The following is an 18,491-nucleotide window of genomic DNA, read 5'->3' as shown; positions in this document are numbered from 1 at the left end:
GATGAGCAACAAATCCCCTCCATGCCCCTCCTTTGAATTTGAGATGTGTGTTTAATGTTATCTACATTAGTACTCTTTTCCTGAAACAATCAGATTTGAACTCAGAACAATTGGGCCATAACATTTCTGTAAAAGTAACAGTAGATGATTGACTATGCTTGTATATAAGCTATGCTTCCTCTTTGCCTATAAATGAGATTTTTAATATAACAACAGCTGTGAAGATCAGAGGATTCGTTCCTGAGCAATACTTGCCCTTACAGAAACCCTCACCTTCCCATTTCTGTGTGCTTGCATCATTCCTGATGGAGGATTCTGACTTGTAAACACCCACTGAGCCCTGAAGTTCACCATTTACTTCACCATTTTCCCTTAACAGATGACTCCTCTCTCTAATAAAAGTGGAAGCATATCCTTGCACCTTCAGTGTAATGCTGGACAAAGTACTATGGACAAAGAATGGGATGGTGATGTTTTTCACTGCTTAATTATTTCATTTGTTCTGCTTGCTATGGTGATTAAGTAGCAACACTTGTTCTCTCCTCTTGTGAGGAATGAAATCGCTGAGTCAGGGATTATTATGCATGTTAGATACATATATGGTGTAAATGAATCACTTTAAAATAAATGCTTTTTAATCTGTGCAGTGAATTCACAGGAGCATTTGGGATTTGTCCTGACAGTTTTAGGACAGGTGCTCCCTGCACAGCACACAGCTCACATGCTGACTAAAGGCTCTCCTTCTTCTTCATCCCCTGGACCTACTGGAACTTTCCTGAGGCCTTCAGACATAATTCAGAGTCTTTGTAACTGGGCATAAAGTCATTTCATATAGAAAAAGGCCTTTAAAAAATCCAATTTCAGTAAGTTTTTTCCCCACACTTTGTGCAAAATTCGACTTGCCCACTGGCTGATTGAGCTATCAGTTGCCTTCTAATTCTGCCACGCAGTTCTCAAGCATTAGGAAGATGAAGTGATACTGGATTGAAACTGATGAGCAGCAAAGTGCATTAAAATTCCAAAATGGTGTTTTATTTTTATTGGTGCTCAGTGAGCTGCTAACAAGATACAGTGACTCTATCCATTACATACTGCTCGCTTAAGTCAACAATTTAATATAACATCCTATTAATAACTTTAATCAGAATGGGAGCTACTTGCTGATGGTTATTAGCTTTATAGTTACATGGAATAAAGCAAACAAACAGCCCCCTCATCCATAATATAACATTACTTCATAAAATGGAAGACGCGTGTATTCAAGTATCCAGAAAACACTAATAGCACCAAAATAAAATAGCTAACCATACCCTGCATAGCAAACACATTCTATCCGCATTTTTTAAGCTGAAACATAAGGTTACAGCATAGAATATAGTAAAGGGACAAAGCTCTCCAAAGTCAGTTGGCAGCCCAGAGTCACACTGACCTCCCTCTGCACCATCCTGCTACAGCACCTACATGCGCTTTAGTTCACTCAGTTAAGAAAGCTTTCAGGTATCCAGAGCAAGGACAGGGTCAGGCACACGATTACGGGTCTCTCTTTGCTGAATCTTACACTGACCACATGCTCTCCAGTTAGCAAGTGCTGGTGTTGGAACCCAAGGTTTTATGCATTAGTCCTGAACAGATCCAAAATGCTCCTTCAAAACATGTGGGACTGTCTTATTTTCAGCTGAGGCAGAGTTGCTTTTCTTCACAGTGTCTGATATGATGCACTGTTTTGGCTTCAGGAGATGAGCATTGTTCATAACACATCAGTGTTTTAATTGTTGCTGAACAGTGCTTCACAGAGCCAAGGAGGTACAGCATCTCATACAGCCCTGCCAGGAAGGGGCTGGGGAGCAGAATCAGGACAGGGACTGTAAATGTATCACTAAGCCATCACCTTACTGGAACCAGTGCTTTGGACTGGACATTAGTCTTATCTAACCTTTGACTGAGAAAAGGAAAGTAGAATCCAAAGTCACTTGTTATAGCAATTGGAGAAGAAGAACACAAAGGAATCAGAAGTTCTGAACATTGTGCTGAGAGTAACTGCCATGAAGAAAGCAGCCCTGGAAAGAGGAGTATTTGCAGCCTGACCATAACTGCTCCCAGAGCTGGAATGGTGCTGAGAAGGGCTCTGCTGCTGCCTCCAGGCCCTCTTGTCTTCTGCAATCGTGCAGATATCTTTTCAGTGCATCAGGGAATGGCTTTAGGGCATGGTAGAAAAACAGAAGTTTATACTTTTTTAGCATTATTTTTAGAGCAACTCTTTTGATGATAGAGATTTCATTTTTCACATGGAAACATATCAATAATTCACTGAAAACACCTGCAGAAGTCTGAGAGCAAACAGTATTTTTCTGTTCATTGCAAATCAAAACTGAACTTTTGCAACACATTCCCTCAAGTTTTCAGTTAATGGCTCCCTGATCATCTGCTTGCCCCATCAGCTCATCAACTCTGTGCTTTCAGCCCACACCACTGTCTGTCCCAGAGCATTCTGCTGCAGAGTTCATCTCAGTGAGCTCTTGGGGAGTGTGGAGCTGAACCCCTGGCTGACCCCAGTGCTGGGGCTGCATGGAGAAGCACTCACCTCTGGGCAGGCATTCCAGCCCTGCATCAGCAGCGCGCAGATGGGTTTGGGGATGGAGTACCCGATGGGCGGGCGGATGTGGTGGTACGCCATGTCTGCCGCCGCTGCCGCTGTGGGAACAGCCCGGCACAAAGAGGTGAGCATCCAGGAGGTGCGGAGCCCCTCGGAAAGCACAGCCTATCTGCTGACACACAGCCAGGGCACAAAGCGCATGACCACCCTGTCCATGGGTAAATCTCGTAGCAGCTCCAAATCCAAACTATTTCTACAGGCAGCTAACACAATCCATGGCACTGAATGGGGTGACATTATGGTTATGACCAAGCAAGGATGTAGACAACCTAATTCTGTCTAAGCCCTAAAAAAATGACCTGTGGTCAGAGTATGTGGAATATGCAGAGAGCTGTAAGATTGCAATCATGAGATAGCAAGAATACTGTAATTTTTTAACTGCATCCCATTACGGTCACAGCCTTAATCATAAGAATAATTTCAGCTATAGTCCATTCTGATTGCAGCTTTTGGCTGCATACCATTGCTTCAGAATGTTAATATCATGTAAATCCTGACACTGGGTCTAAACATGGACAGAAGAAGCAAACCCAGTTTGCCTAACGTTGGCTGCACTCTGGTGAGTATAGTTTTGGAATCATGCCTTGCCTAGAAGACACTACAAAAAAAAGAGAAGGCGAATGCAAAATGAATTAAAATTTCAGTAAAGAATACTCCCTCTTTTCACCAAAGGTAATGAAATATTCTACCTGCTGGAAGATCTTGTGCCAAATAAACAGAATTTCTGCCATCAGTTTCACAGGGTCAGGATTAGAACAAAAGGAGGGGAAAACAGTGTGTTTTCATCTGTGTATGCAAGTATTGTGCTTGACAAAGTTTATCTGTCACTATCGTTTTAGCCTCCTTTCTCTATCTGCAGGACTCTTTCTTCAGCTAATAATCATACTGGTTAAAAATACTTTAGAGAGACTGCACTAAAGAATGTGTTAGATTTCATGTATTATTTGAGTAACTTATAAAGCAATTGACCAAACCAGGGAATTGTACAGAGTTAGGTAGCTAAGAGACAGAATTAGATGTACAGATGCACCCGGGAAAATAGATGAGTGAGTACAGATGGATTTATGCAATATTAGCACCATTTATATTCTGTTTGTGCCCAAACATTTGTATGAACTAAAAGAAAACCACCTTTTTAAAGATCAAAACGCCGTCTCCAAGAATAAAAGAAAACAATTTATCAGAAAGCCACCTGACAACTCTTGCACATCTCTTCCCCCGGCAGCTGCATTCTGTACCTCAAACCCACTTAAAACAAGAAATCCACAATTTTTCATGAATTTTTCAGTTACTGGAGTGAAATGCATCAGTGCAGTTCCATCAGGCTGCCTCCTGTGTGCAGAGCGCTGCACAAAGGCACATACACAGACCCACCCCAAGCCATGGGAGGTCAAAGAGCAAAGGCTGCTGCCAGTGGCATGGCAGGTTGAAAACCTCTACTGTAACAAAAATAAATAGTACATGGCCTTACAGTGGGGTAGATCTGTGCCTTTCACTGAGTCTTAGCACCTAATAATGATGGTTAGTAAAATATCAATTAACCCTTTTCCACACAACTAGTTCAGAGCCCTTGAAACATTAATTCACTGATTATCTTACCTGGCTTTAGGTGAGCAAAAGGAATTTCGCCTGTTAGCAGCTCCCAGAGACACAGAGCATAGCTGAACACATCAGCTTTTATGGTGTACCTTGTGCACTGAGTGAACACCTCAGGGGCCATCCAGCGCAGGTTCTGTATGCGAGGAAACATAAATAGATACATATTATACAATATATTAACAGAGTTTATTTCCTCCAGTGTTTTTTCCTCTAGTTATATGGTAGCTTCCTTTTGTTTCCTTGCCTCTATTGCTCCATAAGATAACTGATAAGTCTACTCAAGAAAGAGCTGTATAAAAGTTATTCCCACTGCAGATTAATAATTGTTTTGTATTCTGTGATCTCTGCTATAAAAGAGACTTAGAGGAAAAAACGAACATTAAAACAGCTCCAACACTACTTCAGTTCATCAGTCCAAACAAACCTATTTTAAGGTCATTTTCTCCTAACATGAATTTGCCCTTAAGCTTTACAGTAACTACGTGGAACTAAAGAAACAAACCCCAGGCTGTTTTGTCATGTTGTCTTCATCCAAGGATTGCAAAAATCTTGATTCTGAAACACACAGAACAAAGCTGGTTTTACTGTTTAGTCACCACAGGCACCTGCCTTGTAAAAGATTCTTTGTAAAAGGTATTTCTTAATAATACCAGGGTTTGGAAAATCCCCCCTGATATTGCACAATAGTAGTGCCCATGTGAAGGAGCTCAGGAGGAGCCAAACCCAACTCACTGACCTCCACCCTCCAACACAAACACGTTCCCATGGAGCTTGACTGACAGACACCACAGCAATGCACAAGCTACACGTCCATAAAACATAACCTGGCTTACTTCTGAACACAGGGAATAAGAAAAGTCTGTAACTGAAATAAATAACATTCTGGTCTTTAACCTAAAAGGAAATAAGCCTGTCTTATCACTCTATGGTTTGGCTGCAGACCTGCACATCACAACATGCTTACATTCCAAGCACTTGTCTGAAGGGAGTCTGCAGCATGGAACATGCCTTCATTCTCACTCAACTCTCTTCCTGCCACTTAAACTTACTTAAACTAAGAAGGATCCACCTCACTGTTACCTGGGCTTTCTTCTCATGCATATAGCAGAGTACCCACAGCATGAGATAACTTAGATGAGACAGAAATAGGGGTAATGTCATTTGTAAGAGTCTTTTTCCACTCCTCTCACAATAAAATGAAGAACGTCCTTAGCTTTTACCTCAGTAAGGACACGTTTAGTTTTAGACAATTTGAGATTAGTTTATAGATCTTTCATAAATTCATTACCTCCAAAATCAGCAACAACCGCATGTCCATCCTCATACAGCAGAATATTGTGACTAGAAAAACAAATAATCGTTAGTGTCTTACAGACAACTTCAAAAAACCCCCTGCTTAAGAAAATGAACATCTTAAGATGTCTCCAGGTGCTGATGAAGAGAAGACACATCACTCATCCTATAGCATTCCTCAGCCTAAAACCTGTAAATTTGTTCCTTCTCACATTAATGGTGATTTGTAAGATTTCAGCCCTGTCCTCCACTCATATTCCAATTACATGATGTCCTTTTACATCTTGATTTAGCTGCAGAGTGCAGCTGGTGATGTAAGTTTAAGCCAATGTCCAGCAAAAAGTGGATGCTTCCTGCTCATTGTGTGTGGTTCTGTGTTCAGCCATCATGACAGCAGATCTGACAGCAAAACAGGTGAGGGCAGCTGATCAGTGACATTAATTCAAAATTCCAGATTAGCAAAGAGCACTTACACACACACACACACACAAAGCATTTTAAGCTGCTTCCTGGGGAAACCCACGACATAGCAATCAAGGACTTCAGGTTCAAAGGAAAACCATTCTCTTTGTAAGATGTCTGCTCTGACATCATCCTGCTGTGTTATCAGCATGTTATCCTTGTATTCTTTATGTACTCCAATCATTCCCAGCAGTACTATGCTCAAATGAGATTTACCATTGGTCCACCAGCCTCAGAAACACAATTCAGGCTTACAAAGCACGAGAACATTTCACAGTGCACAATGAAATCATTAACCTGAATGACTATGGAAGCACAGCCCTAAGTGTGCTGGGAACATTCCAGGGGGTAAATAAACTGAGGTAACTGGTGGAATTTTTAGTCTCAACTCATCATCAGAGACATCAGCTTGCAAACATCTACTTGATATGGAACCACGTTAATAATTGAGAGCCAGAAGCTGTTCTTCAGCAGCTTAATGGTAACACCTGGCACTCTGATACAGAGAAGTAAGAAGCCCACAGGCAAGCCAGGGTCACACACATGAGTTATATGTTGTATTTATCAGTAAAATTCACATTTTCATAACTGACATTGCATTTTGATTGGGGAGGTGGAACCTTTGTTGGCATGCCCTTCCAAAGCTCTCTGGAGAGCTGTTCCATACAAAAGTTAGGTTTGATGGAGGGTGCAGCTAGGAATGGCAACAAGGGAGGAATTGAGGTAACATCTGATGTCCTGTTGAGGATGGAACACATGCTGCTCACTGACCAGAGCTGTGGTTTAGCCAAGCAGAATTTCTTAGACAGAAATACCATACAACACTTGTGCACCATGCCCAACACATCCTGAAAATTCAAGTTACTGTGTATGGAATGCACAATTAGCCTCAGCCTGTCCCTGCACCTCTTTGCTCTACCTCCATGTGCTACAACCAGAGCTGCCTGTGCACTGTGGATGAAAAGGATTTCAGTAGCTTGGGTGATGCTGACAGACCTCTGTAAGGCATATTGCAAGCAAACAGAAATTCCAGGAAAATATTATATTTATGTGTTAGATGTCTATGCTAAGTTTTTATCTCTACATAGGTTCTTGATGTGGAAAGGGGATAATAAATGCAGGAGCGCTTATTCAGTCCACAGTTGTATGGCACAACCTCTGTCAGGACGCCTGAGATCAAAGACATTATTTACCCAAGATAATTACTTGTACTCACACAGGGAGGTGCTCTAATTTCAGTGAAGTCTTTGAAACCATGGGAGCTACAAGGCTGAGTGTAAAGAACTGGGTAACCAGCACTCTACCTAGGGCTGTTGGCAGAGAGATATTTAGAGGCTTAACGTTAAATCCACTGGATTTATCCTAAAACTACCAGGACTGCAGATATAAATTATGAGAAATATGGTGGCTTAAAAGCATTTGTTGAGGTTAACGTGAAGAAAATTCAGCTTTATTTGCATATTATTTGTTCAAATATAGTGATAGATGTAGATAATATCTAGAAGGAACACATGTACGTATATAGCCTATCAATTAGAGGATTTCCAGAAAGAAGCTTACAACAGCTTTAACAGAAGCTTACAACAGGAAAAACAGCTGCAAAAAGATTTCTACAAAGGACTATAAATATTTAACAGTTTTACACAAGTGTGGTCTCGTGAGCAGCGAGGCAGGACAGCTGCAAACCTGATCCAAGAAAGAAAGTAACTCTAACACTGGAGCTGTGAAAAGGGAGATACTCCAATTACATAGAACTGAATAGAAATTTATTATATCTTTTTACCTTGTTAGCTTATAATAAGAGGAAGTAGAAGAAATGTTACAATTGGAAATGAATTCCCTTTTTGGGGCACTTTATCTAACAACTTGCACTGAATAGGAAAAAAGATGAAAATACAAATATAGGAAAGGCAGAAATTCCTTTTTAAAAGAAAATAAAAAATAATAAAAAAAAAAAACAAACGACTGAGTGATCCTGTCCATGTCAGCTATTTCATAGGGAATCCGCTAATTCACTTTTTTGTGCTACCTAAAGGCATTCATCACATACAATCCACCTGTACATATCTGGCACTTCCACTGCAACTTTAATTGAATCACTACACTGGGGAACTGGAGCCAGTCTGTTTTCTGTCTGTGCATACCTTGACAATTGGAGGACATCAGCAGACAGAGCCGTGGTTCTAAGCCATGCATCGGGACATTGGATATACGAGCTGTGCTCCCAGGTGGCTGGCATTAAAACAAGTAACCAGCCTAGTACAAGTACTTGTCTTCATTATGAAGAGAGGAAAATTTCATCCTCAGAGCAACACAGTGCTTCAAACAGTGGCTCCTCTAAAGCTGCAGTAATTACTACACCTTGACTGAAACTCCTGGTTTAAGAGCACCACCTCTCCAGCATCCTCTGGCTTTCGCTTTTGCTGGTGGCAAATCCTCCACCAAAGCAGTTCTAATGCTCAGTTTAGTGGTTCGCACCCCTGCTCACAACAAAGGGGTTGGAACTGGACGATCTTTAAGGTCTCTTCCAAACCAAACTACTCTGTGATTCAACAAAGGGTGCTCTGGTTTCAAATCCTCTGCCAAAGGGAAGGAGGCAGAAGGAAAAGTCTGGAAGAAGGACAGAGCAGGGGTAAGCATGCCAATGTGCAGTGCTAGCTGCAGCTCCATCACAGGAGGAAAAATCAAAGACTGAATTCTATCCACATTAAGAAACTCTGCGGTCTGTGTTTGTGTTGCAGCATTGTAAAGATGCCCATACATATGGTCTGTCACATACACCCGGGACACTGTGTTTTATTTTCTGCCTGTCCAGCTCTCTGTTCTCTCAGAATTCCATCCCCTCTTCATTAGATCATGATGATGTGTAGCCTTAAAAGAAGGACTGTATTCTCCCTGCAGCTATCAACACTCATTTCCGTCAGTATCTGTATTTCCAGGCTCTCAGTTGTGTATCTCCAGTGAATATTGTAAAGAGAAAGGTTTAGAACTACAGGGCAGCTTGAGCTTGCTTCCATCCAAAAAGCATAAGGTAAAAATCCTGCTGTGAGATGTTTCATTCCTTAATAACTACAAAAAATGTATTGAAAGGAACTTTAATAGCTGTAACCTCCCATTTCTACCACACCCCACAGTCTGAGTTAACAAATAGCCATTGAATAAAGCATACACTGATTTAGAACAGGTTAAACTTGCCATCCAGCTCTGCCTCAGCTCTTAACTATCATTTTGCTATTTTCTTTACAACAGCAACAACCTCCCTTCCCTAAAAAACCCACCAAAAGTAGAAATGAGAATTCAATATAATGATTCCCCGTGTAACAGAACAGATGGCGCATCGCTCCTTGCTGCACCTCTTGAAAATCACACGTATGGAAAAAAGAGGGGACTCAGTTCCACATTCTCAGACGCTAATGAGGTCTGGAAGTGAGGCCTTGTCTCTGAGCGCAGTGGTGCTGTGCCCCAGCTGTGTGTCTGTCGGCTTATGGAGCATTATCACCTCTGAGGGTCAGAACCGGGCAGGGCAACTCCTACCAGTAATTCTGCTTATTTCTGAGCTCAGACCTAGCAGGGAAATTGCAGTCCATTTACTGCTTTCCCAGATGAACCTAGAGGGTCATTTCTGCTACAGTCTGGTTCTCTGGCAAAACAGCTTGACATAGCATGGAACAGCTAATGCTTAACTTCATTTAAAAGCCTCAGATAACACTTTTTACTGAAAGAATGCATGAAAAATTTGCCTCATTGTTAATTCTATTTTAGTCAGTTGTAGCTCAGTAACAAATTCAGATCTGGGCTGAGCTGTGATTTGCTGATGACCATCCACAAAGAACAGGAACAGAAAAAAATAATAATATTCTGCCACTTCTAATTTATCTCCCTGCCTGCTGATCACATCAATGACACAGTGTTACTATATAACTTCAGAGAAACAGAAATATGGATCTTTTCAGTTAATCACATGCAACTGGCATATTAATTATTTTACTCAGACACAAGCATTTTTGCAGAACAAACTCCTCCAGAGAAACAACAGAAGCCAGTTTACAAGGTAACATTTAAAACAGAGCTGAATGAGGATTTAGGGAAACAGAACAGTTCTGCAATAGCTACTAATACCTGGATTAACAAATTAAAGCCTTTAGGCAGCACTACAAACTTCCACATAACACTGAACATTCAGCTCCTCTGAACTGATAAGCCTAAATACCGTGACTGAACATCTGCTTTGGATGCATTCCTTGTTGGTAAGACTGTCACTCTGACAGTCAAAAAGCAGCAACTACAGCATCACCTTCAATGCTATTATAGCACAGACTACATTACTAAAACATAGACCTTGCTTTTAGCCTGCACTGTTACACGTGCCTTGCACACGCATTGCATCTGTAATGCGTAGTAAGTGCAACAGACATGGAACCACATTGACTCACAAAACACAATTCCTACAGGAAACTGACAGCATGCAGAGCCCAGGTTAATGTCCCAGGGAAAACTAAGCCTTGAGGTCTTGAAAAGAAACTCATTTACTTGGGTGGGTGGGGAAACAAAGCCAGAGAATATGGAAACGTTTCAAGATTTCAGCATTTGCTTTTTTTCCTAAGTTGGAATGGAAAGAAATGTCTGGAAATGTCTGCATTATGTGTGTGCCTGCAAAGCACAATTTCCTGTCCCCATATAAATAATCTGATGGAAATGTTCCAAATTTGTTCATCATTGACCCATGTAATAAATGACAGTAACTCCTAGAAACCTGCATTCTTCAGCTATCAATAGGAAAAAAAAAAATAGTCATCCCCAGGTGTAACCTCAATAAACTTCACGCATTACTGAAAATAAAGAAGATCTCTACAACTTTTGTCAAAGAAAGAAGCTCAGGAGGAGTTAGGACCGGATCGAGGTTTGTGCGCAGAGCGGTCACTAGGGGGGGATGCAGGGCACCATTTGCAGGCATGTCTCAGCGCCTTCGAATTTCCCTTCTTCGTGAATCTCCGTGAAGGGACTAATTACAGCCTCCATTAACACCTATTTTAGCTTAGATGTACTGGCTCATTCTAGAGAGAGAATTCAAACTACGTTTTTCTTGTCAGCAGTAATAAGCACTGAAAGTGGAATGCTGTTTCAGATATTCCACGTTAGAAAACCACAGTTATGAAATAATAAGAGACAGCTGCATGTTTAGGACCTCAGTAATTTCACATTGCCATCAACCTGGACTACAAGACTTCCCATTGGGAAAACTGGTTTGACTAATTCCCACTGGGTCTGATGGAGTTGCTTATGATTTGGAAAGTGAAACAGAAACAAGATGTGTATGTATATAGAATTTGAGGTCACTAGGGAGTTTGAAACTTCAGTTATAGTCACCACACCACATAACTTCAGACAGGAATCAGAGTTTATAGTGGCTAAAAACTCATGGTGAGCTAGGAGACAATTGGAAGAAAAAGGTAAAGCTCATCTGAGAAGGCATAGAAGACCAAAAAGGCACCTTATTTTAACACAAAGCATAAAAGCCCCATGATTAAACAGAGGAACAGGTCAGTTAATCAAAGCCAATAGATACAGGGCACCTAAAAATTTAAGCAAAGGTAAGCTATGAAAAGACTACCTGTTCCTTAAAGTCTTGAATACACAGTGATATTCCAGGTGAAATGAAAGCATTGGTCAACCAAACTTACAGCCTACATCATACATTCTCCAAAATAGTTGGTTCTAATGGCAGTTAATGAGGCTTGTTGCCTCTCATGATGTCTCTGTCCTAAACTGACTGGTAACCAAAATGATTTCTTCAGTCTTACCTGCAGAGCAGATGAAAAAGGACAAGGTATGGTGTAATGCAAAATGCAGCAGTGACAGCAGAGCAGTAAGATCCCAGGTTGCAACAAAAGAGGATTGTCTCAAACACTACAGCTGCAGGCACAGAACCAAGGACAAGAAGCTGTCAACCTTCAGAAAGCCCCAAATATACAAGGATCTCTAGCAAGATACACTCACCTCCACTGCCAGCCCTTGAATTAGGTCTGGGAAAGGGTGGATCCTGGCTCCAGCCCTTCTGGTCACTCAGGTACATTACATGCACCTGAGCTCCCCTACCTACCCACCAGGTGCTCTATCTCTGCTTCAAGCCATGACTGAGCATTTCTGCTGCATATGGTGTTTGACAATACCTCCCAGCTGGGAAAAACAATGTCCTTTCACTCCTGAGTTTGCAGAAACAGGCTGCTTTGAATCAAAGGTTTGTTGTTTTTTTTCCCCGGGCTTCAGGATTATTTCAGATTCATGTCTTGTTCAACATGACACTCTCAACTGAGGGTCATTTAGAAAATAAATTGGACTGCAAGATACGATAGTTTGGAAAGATTCTGTGAAAGCCACATTCTGAGGTCAATACATTGTGAAAAATAAGGGATAACTGTTTTCAAGTAAAGGTGGTATCTAGGTAGGCTAAAAGGTGATCTGACTCACTTCTCTGTATTTACAGCTTCTGATATCCTTTACTCCTATCTTCAAAGCGGATCACTGTAATATCAGTGTGAAGTTATAAATGGGCATATCCTGCCATGGGCATTCATTTCAGAGGATATTGCTCTGCACAGTCTTCTGATGTGAGCCATATACATATTGATTCCATCAGTGACCAAATTACTTTTCTTGTAATATTGACTTTTTCAGTGCAAAAGCATATACACATGAGCAGAACTGCCTTCATGGTAGTGAGTCAGGCTTTCAAAACAATTAAAAATATTTCTCTGCTGCCTTCCTATTCCCTGAACAATGTTTCTGAATTGCATGCTGCCAGGCTGTATGCAGAAGAGAAAGATGGCCAAGTAAAACATAGGAGTCAATAGCAGGAGCTCCAAAATTTTCCTGCAAATTAAGGTTTCAATGCCTCTCAGAGGCGTGGTGGATGCCCAGGTGTAGAAATACGGACTTAACAGTGTGATATGGTTCATCATCATTTAAATCCTTGTCGTGATACCCTGCTGCCTCTGCCACTTTTGGAAAAGCCCTGTAAGATTGGTGTGACAAGGGCAGAACAATGCCTGGAGATGTGAGATTTCCATCTCCAAAGCTTTGAAAAGAGGCTGTATGGATCCCAGCCTTCTGTGAGGCTTTGTGTAGGGAAACTTGTGAAGAACAAGTAGAGGAATCATTGAAAATGAAGCTCTGATTGCTGCTTTGTTTCTACACCTGATCAAGGCAAAGCACTGCCAGCAGCCCAGTGAAGAAGGAACTCACTGCACGTCCCAAACAAAATAATATGTTCAGTTCAGTTTGGAAAGATCAACTCATCGTGATTTTGTCACGATGTTACAAAATCAATAACACTGAGGTAGCTGTTTCATATGTGGCATGAATTATGGCTATTTAAAAGGTGTTTGTGACATTCTCATCGACAGGGAAAGATTTGTACACCCAAGGGGAATTGAAATGTCATTACACGTGGGGGTTTAGGAGAGAGTCACAGCTGCAAACCAATCCCTGTGCACAGCCCTGAGCTCACACCCTGCAGAACTGAACCAGTCACATCCTAATGGGGAGCAGCTGTGACTTTACAGGTAGCTCAGAAATTGGCTAAAATTTGGTAAATATCAATTTTTTAGCAGAAAAACAAAAACAATATTCTAAGGTTTTATGTAAACACTCACTTCTTTTTCAGGCCACTTTAATGTGTCAGAGAACACAAATGCATATTGAAGCAGCATATTTTCACAAATATATGTATTTCTCTCTCTGTTTTTTTACTAAATAAGGAGTCTGTGCTTTGTAGATATTTGATGAGAAAGGAAGCTTTTGAGATCATTGGGGAAAGTGAACGATGGCCACATTCACAAATCTGTTTGTTCTCAAGAGAATTGGGATGAAATGAGGAAAAGGGACAAAACAATCCTTGCCAAATAAATGTTTGCTATTTATGTATTTGCTAACAAAAGGCATATACATTCTCACACTGTATCTTAGATGTAGCACGATAACGTGGAACATGACTATGAAGGCAAAACATCCTTTGCCTTTGGCAGCATGTTACTCAGTGAGAAAAAAATGTATATAGAATCTATTGAAGATTGATTTAGTGAGTGAGGGAAGCTGTTCCAATTGATTTAATTTTCAGCGAAGAACACATAAAGAAGCAGAACACCAATCGCATGCTGTCAATAAAGATAGAGGCTTTAAGAACTAGCACTGCAAACACAGATCTTCAAAGAACTGAGAATGTGGGGAAAGATTCACAGAGTGCTTTAGCGAGGTCAAAAGCTTCCAGTAACTCTGAGGATCAAGATCTTCATACGGCAGTCTCTGCATAGTGCTTTTGGAAGGCTGAGCAAATTACAACATAAAAGCAAATGAATGTAGACACAACAGTGTTGACATGGTATTTATCAAAACGTTGGCTGATCCAAGTAAATTCAAGAGAGTGAAAATTATATGAAAAAAAGAAATGAAAAGGTTGGCAAGAGCATACATGCTGAAGGGAAAATGAAAGTAATATTGATGGTCTCAACAAAAAAGCATAACTCCCTCATGTTAGAGATGTAGATATGAGCAAGAACAGCCAAGTGAAGAATACAAATTTCAGCAGCTTATAGTTTTTAGAACAGATAAAATTGAAGCTCTCCCAACCAGGGTTTCCACAAATCATTGTCTGCGATTTCAAGCTTCACCAGAACCCAAACTGCAGGACAATAAAAGTAATCATAAAAATGTAATGGGTTCATATAATGTAGCCCCGACTCTCTTTGTTTATCTTGAACCTGATTTTAGCACTCATACATATATTTTCTATCAAAATATTTAAGTGATTTGGGTATGGCAAATGGAACTGTTTTAAGATCCTCCTTCAAGATGGCATCAGTCACATGCAGATGCTTGGATCATACAGAACTGCTGTCTTTTCTATGGCCACAGTTCAAATTTGGCTTCTGTCAGTAGCAACAAAAACTATCACCTTTTCTCAATGGGAAGAAGACATACTGAGCCCTAGCCCCAACTCTGATCTGCTTAAGGCTTGCATAGGCCTTGAATGCATGCAGCCCTCATAAGCTTAGACAGAACCCAGGCATCAGTTTTTGTAAGAAATAAACAGACCTCCCACCCTTCCTAAATACGGCATATGTAAATGCTTCCAACAAAAAGGTGCTGAACTGCCCATCTCAGTGCTGAGTGCATGAACATACCTGGAAGCAGGAGGCAGCCTCAGGCTCAGTTTTGTCAATTTGGTACCTTCAATGAACACTACACTCACTAATTTTACTAATGTAAAAAATATATATATATATAACCCACAGTATGTATAAGATTTAACTCAAAATTGCCTCATTATTGCCTCAATGGCACTTGGAAATTTGAAAACCACAGATGGTGAGAAAGAGACTGAGACTCTGTTGTGAGAAACAGGGGAAGATAAATCTGGTCTGAGCTGACAAAAGGTTAACAATAAGCTCAGCAGAATCAGAAATTAATTGTGCTCTGATAAGGCCACACACAGTTTGAAATGGTGAGACCAAGCATCAATCTCTTCATGAAGCAGTGGACGGAAAAAAAAGATGAAAGAATCAAAGTGTGTAATTACCCCAACACTGCAAAAACAAGTAGTGCTGCAGCCTGGCAGACACGAGTCTCTGCTTTCAGGGCAAGAGACAGAGAAAGTGTATTCAGTGCATGCTCCTTTCCCGGAGAACACAGCCATGAAAAGACCCTTCTACCTTTAATACACTGTTGGTTTAATGAAAGGCAACTGCTATTTTAAGATTTTAAGGGGGTTTTATAACAAAGAGCAGTTGCAGACACCATCCCCATTACCACCAGGCCTCCGTCCGCCCTTTCATCTTTCTTGCTAAGCCATCTCTCAGAAAGTTTCACAGAGTTACAGCCATCAAATGAGGGTTAGTTGCTCAAAGACTGGGCCCAACCGTGTTCAGCTCTGATGGCTTAAATTAAATTGATACTAAAATAGTCTCTTTTGTTGTTAAAGTGCTATAATCATTATGACTACAATCCCTCACCACTGTAAGACTCGATATAAGGAGTAATAAGCTGATACATGTCACCATTGCTGGTAGCTGTCAGAACATCTGTTTTCAGAACTGGAAAGCAAAATAGAACTCCCAATTATTCTCAGAATGGCAGGATAACCCCTTTCCCAGGGTAGAGACATAAAAGATTCATTTTCTTCTCTGTTCTACCAAGACATGTTGCAGTTCCATTTAATGCATTATGTGCATTGCATTAGATTTCAGAACTCACAAAGGAGGTTACACGCTATGTGAAAATCTAAGGTTAAAAAAAAATACAACTCCTGTGAAGCTACTGGCAGAACTTAACACAGGAGGGTCAGAATTTCGTTCTCAGTCTTTCTGTGCCATTATGATGAAGATTTTCATTTAGTAATTGTGTCTGTGGGCCGACTGGGATTCATGCTGAAAACAAGACTTTTGGTCTCAGACTAAAAAGTTAAGCTACTGTCAGCACTACACATCAACCACACTGATGTCCTTGCAGCAAATTTATCTTTTGACCCTCGCTAATGTGATCTGACGTAAGTTCTAGGAGGCAATGATACATTTTTTGGCTCTTTAGTGAGACTCCCTTTTGGGTGTGGAGAATATTATTAAAGTCTTTCATTGGAGAACTATTTAGGTAACAGCAGTGACAAGGTACAAAGATGAGCCATTTGTTTTGGATCTTCACTGTCCTTAAACAGCTACTCAGACTGCAGTATTTGGGTGTGGGGCTTTTGGCCTGGGCCGTGATAGAGACAAGAACTCCAGCTCCTAAATAAAAGCATTTGGGCCTGAAAGTAAATGGTGGAAAGGTATGGGTCTATGGAGCAGACACAGTGGGAAAGTTCAAGATGCATGAAGTGGGAGACAGCGGGGGGAGGAGAGGGGAATCTTCAGTGTCAGGAGGAAGACAACAGGTAGTAGATCTTAATGATGTGCAGTGCACAATCCCAGTTTATTGTATTGTATAGGTGTATAAGAAAGTTAAAATGGGGTAGTAAGTAGCCATTCTTGCTGGTCATTTTTGCAGATTGATGGACAGGTTGTTCTGTGCACAGCAAATTCTAGTGAGTCCATCTTTTGCTTTAAAAATTGGATGCTCCTTAGGGCTTAAGGCAGCTATTTTCATCAATGTTTTCATGTCTCTAGGACTGGTGAAGCCATGTTGCTGTTAACAACTATACATCTATGTATATAATACATGTGTGTTTATTTATTTGAGAAAGAAAAGTTAAGGTAGAAAAATCTCTGTCCAGTGCCAATTTCTTCCTCACTGAACAGTTGTCTTCCTCACAACTTATATGGGACTCCTTGTAAAAGCAAAATAGTAATAATCAAAGACAGAAAGCTGTATGTTCAAACAACCTACAGCTGATCTGTGTAACAGCAAATCCCTAAAATTCCCACCGAGAATTTCTTATTAGAAAACCTGCAGAACTAAGAAGTATATTTTGTTTTTACCAAGAGGATGTATTTTTATATAAAACCCTCACAATTTGATACTGTCGGGTATTTCACTAATCCTCCCTGGAATATACACAGCATGAGACTATTTTCACTACAGTATGGGACAAATTTTTCCTGTATACACCAGCCACTGTCTGGATCTTAGCTCTTAGAAATGCAAAAACACAAAACTGTTAAAGGAAGGGAAATTAAGTTATTAAAGGACAAAAGGTTATTTTGAAATGATAGTGCTAAGCTGTAAATAAACCGAGAATCTCTCAAATAAAAAGTAAAAATTAAACGCCAAAATAACCAAACTGATTTTAAAAAGTATTTGTGTCCATCTTTCCAGAACAGTACAATAAAATGTATTAATCTGTGTGGGAAATCTAATGAACAAGAAAAGAAACCAATGAATTACATGCATGACTTTATCACCTCCACTGTTAAGAATAAGTCTCCAAAATGACAAGCTGCAAATGACAATATTCTCTTCTGCACTGAGGAGAAGCAGTGAGATGGGGAGACAGGAACTGAAGAAAAAACAGTTGACATTACCAAGAGGCAGAGTCAGAACACTGTGTTAGATGGGCTTTGGCTTGCGCTTCTCTGACAGTTCTTATGCGCATATCTACCCATCTCTACTCATGATATGATAAACTTCAAATCTCAAAAAAACTTCCATTTGTAGAGGACAAATGTTGCATTTGAAGTGTTGTCATTGTAAGTACACTTGAAGTAAGAAAAGGGAACTATGCCATGTTGTCCTCTTTAAGATGTCAATATCCAGAAAATGGGTTTTTCTTTTTTTTTTTTTCCTACACAAGTTGATACCAGAACCCTGAACCAGGCACAGTCTGGTTTACTTCTTCACTCAGCAATGGGAAAAAAAATTTCCCCCAAAAAAATCCTTTCCCAAGAGGATGAGTGTTTTACAGGGAATCTTTCAACGCAGCTCTCAGTATCACTAGGAAATGGAAACTTGGAGCAAGATGTGGGAAAGTGTTCTTTACCTTATCATCACTGCTCTATAG

The 18,491-nt window shown here is 40.5% G+C and overlaps 1 protein-coding gene across 2 annotated transcripts in view; it reads right to left on the bottom strand.

Moving 5' to 3' along the window:
• Positions 1–18,491, bottom strand: part of LOC107317798 (serine/threonine-protein kinase TNNI3K) — a 39,745-nt gene that overhangs the window by 6,041 nt on the left and 15,213 nt on the right. For both annotated transcript variants that reach the window (XM_032446366.1, XM_015870887.2), the window contains exons 18-21: positions 5,541–5,593; positions 4,755–4,807; positions 4,253–4,385; positions 2,582–2,691 (exon numbers count right to left, since the gene is read on the bottom strand). In XM_032446366.1, coding sequence (XP_032302257.1) covers positions 2,582–2,691; positions 4,253–4,385; positions 4,755–4,807; positions 5,541–5,593 — 349 coding nt within the window. The remainder of the gene's footprint in view (positions 1–2,581; positions 2,692–4,252; positions 4,386–4,754; positions 4,808–5,540; positions 5,594–18,491) is intronic.

Source organism: Coturnix japonica, chromosome 8, assembly GCF_001577835.2.
Source record: "Coturnix japonica isolate 7356 chromosome 8, Coturnix japonica 2.1, whole genome shotgun sequence".
NCBI lineage: Eukaryota > Metazoa > Chordata > Aves > Galliformes > Phasianidae > Coturnix > Coturnix japonica.
Note: the sequence above shows the minus strand (reverse complement) of the source record. Positions and strands in the feature narration are given on the sequence as shown.